At 44.1% G+C, this 15652-nt stretch overlaps 1 protein-coding gene across 3 annotated transcripts in view; it reads right to left on the bottom strand.

Moving 5' to 3' along the window:
• The window catches only part of PPP2R5C (protein phosphatase 2 regulatory subunit B'gamma), a 100585-nt gene that overhangs the window by 32455 nt on the left and 52478 nt on the right, over nt 1-15652 (bottom strand). For all 3 annotated transcript variants that reach the window (XM_073577995.1, XM_073577997.1, XM_073577996.1), the window contains 6 exons: nt 8058-8257; nt 7295-7405; nt 6901-6993; nt 6669-6799; nt 1507-1566; nt 882-990 (listed from right to left, as the gene is read on the bottom strand). In XM_073577995.1, the coding sequence (XP_073434096.1) occupies nt 882-990; nt 1507-1566; nt 6669-6799; nt 6901-6993; nt 7295-7405; nt 8058-8257 (704 nt within the window). The remainder of the gene's footprint in view (nt 1-881; nt 991-1506; nt 1567-6668; nt 6800-6900; nt 6994-7294; nt 7406-8057; nt 8258-15652) is intronic.

Below are 15652 nucleotides of genomic sequence, written 5' to 3'. Positions count from 1 at the left end.
ATGAAAAACAACCAAGGAAGTACTGTAATGGTAGGCTCTAAGTTCTTCGTCTGATCCCCGGCATCAAAACCATCGATCCCTGCAATCACGTCGCAGGGAGGCCAATGGGTGCATATAGAGGCTAACAGCGGCAGGAGGAGCTCAGCGCCATACCAGAGGCTAACGGCAGCAGGTGGAGCTCAGCACCATACAAGAGGCTAACAGCTTCAAGTGTGGGGCTCAGCTCCATATAAAAGGCTACCGGCAGCAGGTGGAGCTCAGCGCCATACAAGAGGCTAACGGCAGCAGGTGGAGCTCAGCGCCATACCAAAGGCTAACGGTAATAAGTGAAGCTCAACGCCATACAAGAGGCTAACTGCAGCAGGTGGAGCACAGCGACATTCAAGAAGCAAACAGCAGCAGGTGGAGCGCAGCGACATTCAAGACGCTAACGGCAGCAGGTGGAGCTCAGCGCCATACAAGAGGTCAACAGCAGCAGGTGGAGCCCAGCGCCATTTAATAGGCTAACGGTAGCAGATGGAGCTCAGCGCCATTTAATAGGCTAACGGTAGCAGGTGGAGCACAGCGCCATATAAGAAGCTAACGGTAGCAGGTGGATCTCAGCGCCACCCACAGCTGCTCTTGGAGGCAGAGGATGGCGATGTAACACAGCCAGTGTCTGCCGACAATGATGCCGGCTCAGTTTCACTGGTGATTGGTGGCCCTTTTATACAGCCAGTCAGCTATGAGTGTTCCTGCGAGTACTCGTTCACTGAATATCAGTTTATATTACTTTCCCTGCCAAAACCACATGACAAAGCTGAGCAGTCATGTGTAGGGGGGAAGCCAGAGGAGCCATCTCATGTATTTGGGCATCTTCATGGCAAGGACGGGGCTGTTACCTGTGGATGGTAGACGCTGAGTGACTTCACTTTGTGTAACGGTAATAACACCTTCAGTAAGAATATCTTGTGCTCTTCTTTTAATGGTAAGGCAAATCCATTAATTATACTGGAACACAGAATAAACAGAATTTCAATTATGGCTGCTCGATAGCAGCAGACAGCGCATCTCAACCATTATGGAGGTAGTAATGACCAAACCAGTGATGAGAAGATGTTCCGTCTGCCAATGTAAGAGTAAATCCAAAAACATACTGCAATGGTATGTCAGATTGTAAGCACCCTGGAGGCAGGCAATGTTAGTAACGGTGACTCTGTACAATGCTGCACTATATGCTGGCGCTATATAAGCAACAGAACAGATTGATGAATACAGGGCATTTGTCTTCTGTTATAAGAAGATTTCATGTTTGTAGAGTTGTCAACTAAAATGTTTGCTTTTTCTGAGGGTGGCCACCAGGGGCACTATCTGACTGGAGATGGCGGTGAGTGAAATGCGTGACCCTCTTCTCATCTTTGTGGTAATTTTCAGCTACGTTGAAGACCCCCTTCTGCTCATACAGCATTTCATGTTTGCTTCCCTGCCGAAGTGCATAAATCAAATACATGCATGAAATGTACCCACCTCCCGAGGATTTCCAGCAGCTCCGCTATGCCGTTGTGATGTTCTGTTTCATAAATAAACCTAAAAAGAGAATAAAGAACCAATGAGATATGAAAAAATGTATGCGCCGACCTACACCAGGGACCCGTCGCATTAACGAAAATAAGTCATGGGCAAACCGGGCACTCATTCTTAATGTTCAATCATTATATAGTGATAGGGTCCTAGCAAATTATCCTCTACTCTATGGTTAGATTACTTTTTTTGGGATAGGGAAAATAACCCCTTAATACAAGTGGGTGAAACCCTGACTTGCTTGGCTTTTTCCGTAGCGGTAAAGCATTTTATCAGTACTTATAATATGTGTTTAAAGGGAGATAACCCAATTAAATGACCATCCAGATTCTTATCATTAGGAAAGGGTTAAAGGAACGTTATCTAAATTCTCACGTATCCTCTGTGGCATTTCTGGCTTCAGAATGGGGTTGGGAGTGACAGATGCTGGCGGGGTCACCAGATATGCTCGCCATGTTTGCAGAGAGCCGTTTCAGTGCACGGTGAACAGTCCGGGAATTGCAATGTTTGTCTAATGCACTGAAGTCTGTGCGCGACAGGACACTGAAGAAACTTGGGCACATACTTATGGTAAAGCAAAGCTGACCAATCCCGCTGCGGGGAAAAGACAGCAGTCAGACGGTCATTTTTACAAAAAGGTCAGCCGTTTCGGGAGTCGGGGAAAGCTGCAGGCAGCGAGGAACATTCACCACAAAACATGGATCAAAAAACGACAGGATTGAAAGTATAAATTATTGACGTCACAATCACAAAGCGGCAGCTCGCGTGATACCGGGGGAACAAGCAGTGAAGGGCATTTATTACTTCCAGCATGGGAAGAAAGAACAATACTTATGACCAGATCCTTCAATTAAGATACAAAAAGACCTCGGTGCCAAGAACATTCTGTACCAGGAGACTATAAGGAGGAAAAATAAAACCTTACAATATATAGACTGCTCAGGAATGGAGGGCACACGGGCACATCCCTGTGTAACACCAAGGCACTGGCACTTCAGGAACATCAATCACTTCAGTCAGGAAGCAGAAGCCATTGTGGATGGATGTCAGCGGACTCGATTGACAACAGGAGCAATGAAGGACACCCAAATGAGAACATGGTGGTGGTGGCCGCAGAAGAGAGTCCTTGCTCCTTCCCTAGCTTTTCACTACAGGTACCATGAGGTGATTCCCGGCACCCATTCAGCTTCCACAGGGAGTCTAGTTCCTCCACACAAGGCTTCAAGTGTCCCAGCAAAGTCTCAAGAGTGCAGAGGAGACACCAGGAAACATGAGGAGAGCCAGACAGAGCCGAAGAAAAACCATCAGCCCAACTGCAGGACTGGTATCTGTTCCTTCGTGAGACGAGACACACAAAACAACTGTCAGAGCCGTACAAAATAACCTCCAGTGACTACTGGCAAGATTGCCATGGGGTCCAAAGTCTTCAAGTGGGATCTGTGCACAAAGCCCAGCGCCAAGCAGAATGACTGACATTTGCTGGAGAACCCCAGTATTTGCAAGTCTGCAGTGGTACCTTGTTTTCTTCAGTCATCTGCTACAGTTGTGCTCAAAAGTTTACATACCCAAGCAGAATTTTTGATTCTTGGCCTTTTTTTTTTTTAGAGAATATGAATGATAACACCAAACCTTTTTCTAAACTCCAAAAAATCCAAATGACCCTGATCAAAAGATCACATACCGCATTTCTTAATACCGTGTATTGCCCCCTCAAACATGAATGACAGATTGAAGTCCTTTCTGGTAGTTGTGGATGAGGTTCTTTATTTTCTCAAATGGTAAGGCTGCCCACTCTTTTTGGCAAAAAGCCTCCCGTTCTTGTAAATTCCTGGGCTGCCTAGTATGAACTGCGCGCTTGAGATCTCCCCAGAGTGGCACAATGATATTGAGGTCAGGAGACTGAGATGGCCACTCCAGAACCTTCACTTTGTTCGGCTGTAGCCAATGACAGGTCGACTTGGCCTTGTGGTTTGGATCGTTGTCATGTTGGAATGTCCAAAGTACGTTGCATATGCCGCTTCCGGGCTGATGATTGCAAATTTGCCTCCAGTATTTGATGATAACGTGCTGCATTCACCATTTCTTCAATTGTGACCAAGTTTCCTGTGCCTTTGTAGCTCACACATCACCTGTTATGATTAGGTAACCGAGGAGGAACAACAGGGAATAGCCTAGGCAACCAGATAACCAGAGAGGTTGGTAGCTAGCAGATTGCAGACCCCTAAACTGACAACACAACTAGAATTAGCCATGGAACGTATCTACGATGCCCTAGACGCCTCGGCACAGCCACAGAATTAACAAAGCCTAAAGAGAGAAATGGGAGAGCTAAACTGCCCCAGAGTAGAACCCCAAAGGAATAGATAGCCCCCGAACATATATTGCCGGTGAAACCAGATGAAGCACAAAACACAGGCAGAGAATAGAGTAAGCAAATGATGGGGCCCAAACTGTCTAGATAGAACAGGACAGGAAAGGATACGGTCTGCAATCACGCAAAAAACCATAAGAAAAATCCAACACGTCTGATATGCAAAAAAATAAGGCCACACGACCTCTCCTCCACTAAATCAGAACTCTGGTGTGAACTGGTTACTAAAAAGACTTAACATATGCTGTGGCATATGGAACAGGGTCCAGCACAGGTCCCAACAGGGAACCAGGCTGAACTAACACAAGTTAAGCAAAAATCAGAGACAAGCAAAAATGGATCCAATGCAAAAAAAAGATTCAAAAAGACAAATAACTTATCTGAAAGATGCAGGACGGAGAAGGAGACAAGCAGACTTCAAAATGTGCTCAGGAAGCAAACCAAATCACCTGCAAGAGCTGAGGGAAGGTTGTTCACTTAAATCTCCCCAGTCTATAACACCTGACCTCCAATCATCCTGCTCAGGTGATTGACTTCTGTCAGCTAGACCAGCTCTATTACCCGTAGCAACCACCAGAGGGAGCAAAACTCAGAAGCCAGGTCAAAAGTGTTCACAACATCACCAAAACATCAGCGATCCACCTCCATGCTTTACAGTAGGAATGGTGTTCCTTTCATCATAGGCCTTGTTGACCTCTCTTCAAATGTAACAGTTGAACTTTTTGGCCACAACCATAATCTTGGTCTCATCACTCCAAATTACCTTGTTCCAGAAGTTTTGAGGCTTGTCTCTGTGCTGGTATTGTAGGCGAGATACTTTGTGGCATTTGCGCAGTAATGGCTTCCTTCTGGCGACTCAACCATGCAGCCCATTTTTCTTCAAGTGCCTTCTTATTGTGCATCTTGAAACAGCCACACCGCTAGTTTTCAGAGAGTCCAGTGTTACAGCTGATGTTATATGTAGGTTTTTCTTTGCATCCGATCAATTTCCCTGGCAGTTGTGGATGAAATTTTTGTTGGTCAACCTGACCGTGGCTTCGTTTTTACAGAGTTTCTATTTGATTTTCTATTTGTTAATCACAGTTTGAACGCTGCCGACTGGCATTATTCAATTCCTTGGATATATTTTTGTGTTCCTTTCTTGTTTTATACAGTTCAACTACCTTTTCCCATAGATCCGTTGAAAATTCTTTTGCTTTCCCCATGACTCACAATCCAGAAATGTCAGTGGCTGGATGAATGATGCATGAGTCTGTCTGGACCCCAGAAACTCACTCAGCTTTTATGCACACACACTGTTTACAAGCAAACAGGTAACAGGTGAGGATGTTACGTTTAGTAGCCATTCAATCCCATTTGTGTCAACTTCTGTGCATGTTATCAGGTCAAAATCACCAGGGTATGTGAACTTTTGATCAGGGTCATTTGGATGTTTTGGGTTGTGATTATGATTTAAAAAGAGAAAACACTGTAGTTTGCCAATAAATGGCTTCACTCAACCACTAACCATGAGTGGACAAAAAATTTTGGTGTTATCATTTATACTCTCTGAAATAAAGGCCAAGAAAGCAAAAATTCTGCCGGGGTATGTAAACTTTTGAGCACAACTGTATGTGTGAACTTGCGCTCAACTGTGATGTAAAAGTTTGGAACATTATGTTCCAGTATAACCAGTTGGGTGGGTCAGTGATGGTCTCGGGAGGCATATCCTTCGAGGTTCACATAAACCTCCACATGATACTCCGCAGTACCTAGACTGGCACGGGTGGCTCTTTCAGACTTTCCTCTAGTGCAGAGGTCCTGGGCTCTTCCTAGTGAAGGACAATATTGGCCTCCTGTGACCAGAGTGTGTAGGAAGTTCCAGATCCCTGTGACCGGCCTTCACGTCCGCCAGACCTGAACCCAACTGAGAACCTCAGGGACATGATGTATCAGTGCATCAGACTACACCAGGTAGAGCCACAGACTATCCAGGACTCATCCCCAACCTCATCAGGAGCATGGCTAGATATCAGGAGTGCACACAGACACGTAGGGGGCACACACACTACTGAGACACATTGAGTCGCAGTGATAAAATTTGCAACAATTGATGTGTTTGGTTTCCATTCACCATTGATGCATCTTTTTCTTCTCAAACTACACTATTTATATATCGGTAAAGATTTAATCTTTCATTCACACGAACCCAATGTGCGAATTATGTGCATCAAAAATTTTTTGGGAAATAAATACTTTTCCCATTTACCTACATGTATTTGGGGCTAAAAATTATTTTTGCAATTTTGGTTTCATTAAAAATGTTGCAACGTTTGGCTTCTTATAGCCATTGTGTTCACTCGTTCTAGTGCTTTTATCCATCTTTTTCGGAGCACATCTCAGATGATTTGGGACCACAGACAACATCAAGTGAATGTGAAGGAAAAAAAAAGACTGTAAAATCTAAAACGGTGCAAAAATTTTAAAGAAACCCAATGGAAGAAATAATTTTTAGCCCCAATTAAAAGTTGCAGGTGGATCCCTATGAGTTTTCCTATCTCCATAAGAAAAACATGACAATATTCCATCAGAGCTTCCTCTAGCCTCGCTATACGGAGGACATTACACTGGGTGCCATTTCCATGGTCGGGCTATGGGACATTATCCTGAAAAAGTAGTAATCAGGAATACGACGCATATTCTCCGCTGAGGCGCCCAGTAAAAGGTTCTGACAACCCACACTGCCTTCCAAACCAACCTATAAAATATATTATTGATCTGTTTCCTGATGTAAGCCCGGAGACCCAAGAATTTCCCATAGATTCGGTGGAGAGTCGTCTTCAGGAAATCCCTCTCTCGGGGGTCTTCACTGTCAAAAAGCTCTAATAACTAGGGAATTAGAAAAAAATTAAGACAAAGAAAACAAGACAAAAAAGAAAAACAAAACTTTGCAGATTCAAAAAAGAAAAAAAAAAAAAAACCCTCCAAACCTGAAGAACAAACTTCTGATCAATGTATTTCTTTGCTACATTGGGTTGGAAGTCGGGGGATTCCAGGAATCTCAAGAAAAATTCATACACAAGCTGAAAAAAATGGAAAACAAAAATTAAACAATGAAGTGAAATAAAACTTTCTGTTTACAAACTTTTAATAAAAGCAAATCCACCATGGCAAACATTCAAATAGGAATGTGACATATCGCTGAGATGCGCTGAGTTTTGGGAGGTCCGAAGGCTGTGCAGTTTTTTGGAAGCATTTCTCTCTGGTATATTTCCCGACTAGTGTTTTAATACAATTTATTGTCCTCAGTTATCAGCCCTTTTATTTTCCGAGCCGCTTATAAGCTGAGCTCACAAGTCTGGGACAGAGTTAAGATGCCAATACCTGCAAGTGAGGCCATGCGGCCTCCAACGTTGGCTCGTCTTCCTCCGGGTCAAACTCTGCTCCTGTCGGATTGGAGGATGGAGGCAACGTCCGGAACATGTTCACCGCAAACTTGGTGGAAAAAAAAAACATCATATGGATGAGTTACTAAGTCAGAGAATATCTATGGTCTGTGAAACCAAGTCATATCTATCAAGACTTTCACACTAGTCACAGTGGCTAAATGCCAGGCGGTGTGTGTAAAGGCCTGATATTCAGGTTGGGACAGCAGATGCCAAAGAAAAATAGCTTAGGAATCCTCTGGGTGGTCCTAATCATTAACTGACAGACTTCCCTGTAGGAGCATGCATCCAGAGCAAGAGATCAATTCTTACTCAGGAGCCTAGTAGGTGGGGACTGGTATCCTGCCCATGCAGCCAGAGTTTATCATAGATTAGGAGTCCAGTGGGCGGAACTAATCTATGATGAACTCTGGCTGCAGGGGCAGGATGCCAGTCCCCACCTACTGGACTCTTGAGCAAAAAATTATATTGTATCTTTTTACATAAAATATCAATCTGCTCAGCTCACTCTGGTGCTAATATATTGATAGTCATTTATTTGTAACAGGTTCCCTTTTGATTTGCTGTCAGTGATTGGAAACAAGAGGTTAGATGGAACATTTCCATTCCCTGACAGCATGTCACAGGTGTCACATGACGTCTCGGGGTAGTCTTTCGGTGTTGCATGGCTGCCTGCCCTGGTCATTCTCTGGAGGGCTCACCATGTGAACGACCTCAGGGTAGATCGGTTCTGTGATGACGTTGCGATTGTGGGTGATGTATTCCACCATCTCGCTCAGCGCCGCTCTCTTCACTTCCTTCCATTTCAGGTCACTCAGTGGGTCAGAGACAAAATCGAAGAGGACGCAGCACTGCCGCAGCTTCTGCACAAACAGCTTTTCCTGCTCGGCTGGGGGAACATCTGCCAACAGAAAGAAAGATTTAAAGCAAAGTATAAAAATATCACCAAGAGATACAGTACAGACCAAACGTTCGGACACACCTTCTCATTCAAAGAGTTTTCATTCTTTTCATGACTATGAAAGTTGCAAATTCACTCTGAAGGCATCAAAACTATGAATTAACACATGTGGAACTATATAATTAACAAAAAAGTGTGAAACAACTGAAAATATGTCTGATATTCTGGGTTCTTCATAGTAGCCACCTTTTGCTTTGATTACTGCTTTGCACACTCTTTGCAGTCTCTTGATGAGCTTCAAGAGGTAGTCACCGGAAATGGTTTTCACTTCACAGGTGTGCCCTGTCAGGTTTTATAAGTGGGATTTCTTGCCTTATAAATGGGGTTGGGACCATCAGTTGTGCTGTGCAGAAGTCTGGTGGATACACAGCGGATAGTCCTACTGAATAGACTGTTAGAATTTGTATTATGGCAAGAAAAAAGCAGCTAAGAAAAACAAGTGGCCATCATTACTTTAAGAAATGAAGGTCAGTCTGTGCGAAAAATTGAGAAAACTTTGAAAGTGTCCCCAAGTACAGTGGCAAAAACCATCAAGCGCTACAAAGGAACTGGCTCACATGAGGACCGCCCCAGGAAAGGAAGACCAAGAGTCACCTCTGCTGCGGAGGATAAGTTCATCCGAGTCACCAGCCTCAGAAATCGCAGGTTAACAGCAGCTCAGATTAGAGACCAGGTCAATGCCAGAGTTCTAGCAGCAGACACATCTCTACAACAACTGTTAAGAGGAGACTTTGTACAGCAGGCCTTCATGGTAAAATAGCTGCTAGGAAACCACTGCTAAGGACAGGCAACAAGCAGAAGAGACTTGTTTGGGCTAAAGAACACAAGGAATGGACATTAGACCAGTGGAAATCTGTGCTTTGTTCTGATGAGTTCAAATTTGAGATCTTTGGTTCCAACCACCGTGTCTTTGTGCGACGCAGAAAAGGTGAACTGATGGACTCTACATGCCTGGTTCCCACCGTGAAGCATGGAGGAGGTGTGGTGTGGGGGTGCTTTGCTGGTGACACTGTTGGGGATTTATTCAAAATTGAAGGCATACTGAACCAGCATGGCTACCACAGCATCTTGCAGCGGCATGCTATTCCATCCGGTTTGCGTTTAGTTGGACCATCATTTATTTTTCAACAGGGCAATGACCCCAAACACACCTCCAGGCTGTGTAAGGGCTATTTGACCAAGAAGGGGAGTGATGGGGTGCTACGCCAGATGACCTGGCCTCCACAGTCACCAGACCTGAACCCAATCGAGATGGTTTGGGGTGAGCTGGACAGCAGAGTGAAGGCACAAGGGCCAACAAGTGCTAAGCATCTCTGCGAACTCCTTCAAGACTGTTGGAAGACCATTTCCGGTGACTACCTCTTTAAGCTCACCAAGAGAATGCCAAGAGTGTGCAAAGCAGTAATCAAAGTAAAAGGTGGCTACTTTGAAGAACCTGGAATATAAGACATATTTTCAGTTGTTTCACACTTTTTTGTTAATTATATAATTCCACATGTGTTAATTCATAGTTTTGATGCCTTCAGAGTGAATCTACAATTTTCATAGTCATGAAAATAAAGAAAACTCTTTGAATAAGGTGTGTCCAAACTTTTGGTCTGTACTGTACGTCTTAAGTATCACCCATTACTTCTGCTAGTAAGGCTCTCTACTCTTGGATTCTTCTTATAACTACAAGTCCAGTGTGTGTACATGGCCATTATAGGACTTGTATCCTGCGTTTTCACCAGTTTTCCCTTCTGTGGGCATCTTATTTTCAGTTCTATGAGCTAGTGGGTGAAGACCAGCTGCCATGATGTCTCCCGTACACAGTACACAGAGACATGAGGGATTCCTGCTCTCTTGTCTCTATGTAGGACATGTTTAGAAATAGTAGCAGCAGCATGTACCAATATGTACAGCAGTACTGATATGTGTAGCTGGGCATCCAGCTCTAGGGTGAAGTAAAAGACTTGTTAGAAAACTCTGTGCCACCTTTCTGCCTGATTTCTCACTCTTTCTCCTTCCTCTTCATACAGTATAAATAGGCAGCTGTGATCTGACACCTCAGTGAGCTGGCAGTACATATCTGTTTTTTTCAGAGTAGATGACAAGTTTAGGAAGCAAGAAGGAGGAGGATAAGTGGCTCATATGTGGAGAAAGAGGCATATTTGTCTGACGAGATATGTTACATAGTCTTATATTCGTACTCACTATTGATTTAGGCAAGGATTACTGTTATGTCCTCTTTACAATTGATCCTCATCCAGTGGCGCCCCCCAGCCATGTAGCTGTGCAGTGAACTGCAGTAAACATCATTCACTCACTATGGATCAGACTGCAAATATGTGAAAAGTAGCTGACTAGGGTAGTGGGTGCCGCTGTGCAGAGAAAAAGAGTAAGAAGGGACGCCACAGAATAGGTCCCGGCAGAGGGGGCAGCACACCGATGCAGTTACAGTGCCTTGCGAAAGTATGTCCCCCTGGAACTTTTCAACCTTTTCCTACAGATCATACTGCAAATAAAGATACCAAATGTAAATTTTTGGTAAAGAATTAACAAGTGGAACACAGTTGTGAAGTTGAACAAAATTTACTGGTTATTTAAAATTTTTGTGGAAATGCAAAAACTGAAAAGTGGGGAGTGCAATATTATTCGGCCCCTTTACATTCAGTGCAGCAAACTCACTCCAGAAGTTCATTGTGGATCTCTGAATGATCCAATGTTGTCCTAAATGACTAATGATGATAAATATTATCCACCTGTGTGTAATCAAGTCTCCGTATAAATGCACCTGCTCTGTGATAGTCTCAGGGTTCTGTTTGAAGCACAGAGAGCATCATGAAGACCAAGGAACACAACAGGCAGATCCGTGATACTGTTGTGGAGAAGTTTAAAGCCGGATATGTATACAAAATGATTTCCAAAACTTTAAACATCCCAAGGAGCACTGTGCAAGCGATCATATTGAAATTGAAGGAGTATCATACAACTGCAAATCTACCAAGACCCGTCACTCGAAACTTTCATCTCAAACAAGGAGAAGACTGATCAGAGATGCAGCCAAGAGGCCCATGATCACTCTGGATGAACTGCAGAGATCTGCAGAGATCTACAGATGAGGTAGGACAGTCTGTCCATAGGACACAACAATCAGTTGTACACTGCACAAATCTGGCCTTTATGGAAGAGTGGCAAGAAGAAAGCCATTTCTCAAATATATCCATAAAAAATGTAGTTTAAAATTTGCAAAAAGCCACCTGGGAGACACCAAACATGTGGAAGAAGGTGCTCTGGTCAGATGAGACCAAAATCGAACTTTTTGGCAACAATGCCAAATGAAATATTTGGCATAAAGGCAACACAGCTCATAATCCTGAACACACCATCCTCACTGTCAAACATGGTGGTGGCAGCATCATGGTTTGGGCCTGCTTTTCTTCAGCAGGGACAGGGAAGATGGTTAAGTTTGATGGGAAGATGAATGGAGCCAAATCCAGGACCATTCTTGAAGAAAACTTGTTGGAGTATGCAAAAGACCTGAGACTGGGACAGAGATTTGTCTTCCAACAAGACAATGATCCCAAACATAAAGCAAAATCTACAATGGAATGGTTCACAAATAAACGTATCCAGGTGTTAGAATGGCCAAGTCAAAGTCCAGACCTGAATCCAATCGAGAATCTGTGGAAAGAGCTGAAAACTGCTGTTCACAAATGATCTCCATCAAACAACACTGAGCTCGAGCTGTTTGCCAAGGAAGAATTGGCAAGAATTTCAGTCTCTCGATGTACAAAACTGATAGAGACATACCCCAAGCGACTTGCAGCTGTAATCGCAGCAAAAAGTGGCGCAACAAAGTATTACGTTAAAGGGGCCGAATAATATTGCACGCCCCACTTTTCAGTTTTTGAATTTCCACAAAAATTTAAAATAACCAATAAATTTCGTTCAACTTCACAATTGTGTCCCACCTCCTGTTGATTCTTCACCAAAAATTTACATTTGGTATCTTTATGTTTGAAGCATGATATGTGGTAAAAGGTTGAAAAGTTCCAGGGGGCCGAATACTTTCGCAAGGCACTGTACATTCTACGGCAGAGTGGGGAGAATCGATCTCCTCGCTCTGCCACTCGGCCACTATGGGCCCCTGAGCAAACAGGAGGGCCCAGTGCTAAAAATGGGCCCACCCGTCATCGCAGGTTCAACTGTATTGGCTGGATGCCGATAAAGCTGACTTCATTGATGAGAGAAGGAGCGCTCCCATCATCCCCCTCTCGGCGTCCGCTGTCTGGAGAGGAGCGGGAGCTTGGAGCAACTGAGGAACCAGGAGGAAGAAAGGCGAGTATTTTATTATTTTTTTTTTTTTATGGAGGTGCATTATACTACAGAGGCCTAAGGGGGTGCATTATATTAGAGTTTGCCTATGGGGGGCTGCATTATACTATATAGAGTCTGCCTATGGGGGCCTGCATTATACTATAGAGTCTGCATATGGGGAGTGCATTATACTGTGTAGAGTTTGTCTATGTGGAGTGCATTATACTATATAGAGTCTGCCTATGGGGAGTGCATTATACTATAGAGTCTGCCTATGGGGAGTGCATTATACTATAGAGTCTGCCTATGGGGAGTGCATTATACTATAGAGTCTGCCTATGGGGAGTGCATTATACTATAGAGTCTGCCTATGGGGAGTGCATTATACTATAGAGTCTGCCTATGGGGAGTGCATTATACTATAGAGTCTGCCTATGGGGAGTGCATTATACTATAGAGTCTGCCTATGGGGAGTGCATTATACTATAGAGTCTGCCTATGGGGAGTGCATTATACTAGAGTTTGCCTATGGGGAGTGCATTATACTATAGAGTCTGCCTATGGGGAGTGCATTATACTATAGAGTCTGCCTATGGGGAGTGCATTATACTATAGAGTCTGCCTATGGGGAGTGCATTATACTATAGAGTCTGCCTATGGGGAGTGCATTATACTATAGAGTCTGCCTATGGGGAGTGCATTATACTATAGAGTCTGCCTATGGGGAGTGCATTATACTATATAGTCTGCCTATGGGGAGTGCATTATACTATATAGTCTACATATAGGGGGTGCATTATACTATATAGAGTCTGCCTATGGGGAATGCATTATACTATATGGAGTCCTATGGGGAGTGCATTATGCTATATTGAGGACTATCTGGTGCATTATCGTACTATATAGAGGTTATATAGGGGGCCATCATACAGTGTGGAGTAAATGTGACCCAAGAACAGCCATTAAACCGTACAGTAGAGATATAGACTATGAATACTCAAACCCCCCCAAGCGATGGTTCATCACAGGAATGTGCTGCAGTTCTATGTTGCGAAAACCTCTGATCTCTCATGATGCAGGATGAGAGAAGCATTCATTATCCAGCACGTGACATAATGGACACAGTCTGCGCTGTCTCTCCGGTGAAGGGGGCCTTTCTATCTTTTCTTTGGTAGTGAATGACATTTGTCCTGTCCTTCCATTCTGGTATAAGCAGGTCACATGTAACGTCGGCCATCGTCAGTGATCTGTATGCGGATGAATGTCAGGAAGACAGTCCACGTCCTCCTGCGCTGCCAAGTCATCATCACGTCACAAATTTCCATGGCTGCCATGCAACTGTGACACCACCACTTCCACATCCTGCAGCGTGGCGCTCTGATGGTGCATCTAAAATGACGAGGACAAAGGGGTGCGGACTGCAGAGTGCAGCTTTGATCCCGGCATGGCCGATCACGGGCCGTCGAGTCCAACAGCAGCAGCGGTTATGCACGGCTGCCATCGGCTCGTTGGGTGTCCCAACCAAATGAATCCACAAATTTTAAAACATGTTCTTAAAATAGCCCAAAAATTTAAAAAAAAAAAAATGTCTTCTGTTCGCGCTTCTGTGGCCAAACAGACAGTTCTGAGGAGAAGAGGGCCATTGATGTGGCTGCTATGGGTTACAAAGCCTCAATGAAAGCATGTGCGGAAGTGGAGCTCAGCAAACTGCAGCTATAAACCAGCGTGAGCTGCCAGGTGGGTCAACTGCGCCCCTGACTGTGGAGTTTCTGGATGGAATTAAATATGGGTCCAGCGAGGATCGTCTGTTATCAGCAATGGTTATATGAATGCACGGTGTGCAATGGAGGCTGCTCACAGCTGAGAGTCTGCTACAAGTGTATTCAATGTGCACAATCCTATTAGTCAGGCTGCATCCGCGGCACATTATGTGAATGAAGTTATTCCCAGTGCAGACAAACAACCATGAACCCTCAGCGACCCAATACTAGTACAGCACACAAGCCGAGCCAATGGTCCCAGAATACGCAGGATGCATAACTGACCATGAACAACATTCATTAGCACAAAGTGAGTGTCTGATCGCTGGTGGTCTCACTGCTGTGATTGATTGCAAGATCAGTAGACATGCATTTATAGTCTATAGTACTCATCAACCTAGGTGTATGAATTCTGGCCCCCCTAGTGTATAACCTCCAGTATTTCATACCGGGGTATAAACTCTGGTCCAGCACATGCCATCCGCCTTTACTAACAAGTGACAGAACAACCAGTGGTGCAGAGCTCAGTGATTTCAGCACGGTCCCGTAATAGGAGCCACTGGGGTAACAAGTCCATCCATGACATTTCTTCCGACTATTTTCCCATTACCTGTGAGTGATATTGAGAAAAGGAATGAACTGCAGCAACTCAGCCACAAAGTGGAGACCCCGTAACATTACAGTGCAGGGGGCCGAATGCTGAGTAACAGGGCAGAATAGTCACGACCACTCTGCAGAGTCCAGACCTCCTCTGGTATAACATCAGCAGATACACTGCACCTCCCGCTGGGAGCCTCATGGCCGAGCATCTGCATGCAGCCGTACATCACTGAGCACAATGCTGATCGTTGGGGATTGAATGGTATAAAGCTGCCACCACTGGACTCTGGAGGAGACGTGTTCTGTGCAGTGACGGAATATGAAATGAAAGAAAAAGAGGTGTGCAAAACTGGACGCGATCAACCCCAAAATCAAAGAAAATTAGAAAAATAATAATAATGTATATCACATAAATATATGAAAAAAAGATACATTTTTTTATTTATTAGCAGCATACAAAAAAGAAACACACCAATGACAAAAGAAAAAATGTAAAAACAATTAAAAGGCCAGGACAAATTGGCCATAAATGACACTCCAAATAGAAGAGGTTCTGAAAGAAGAACCTGATGTTCACCCCCTCCAATGTGCTGGGCAAAGGCATGCAAAAATACAAATGTATATATAGAATAAGGCCTGTATAATGAGATGTGACAATATAACAAGATCAGACAGA

This window comes from Dendrobates tinctorius, unplaced genomic scaffold, assembly GCF_039654945.1.
Source record: "Dendrobates tinctorius isolate UK_male_01 unplaced genomic scaffold, ASM3965494v1 ptg000058l, whole genome shotgun sequence".
NCBI lineage: Eukaryota > Metazoa > Chordata > Amphibia > Anura > Dendrobatidae > Dendrobates > Dendrobates tinctorius.
This window is presented reverse-complemented; position numbering and strand designations above follow the sequence as displayed.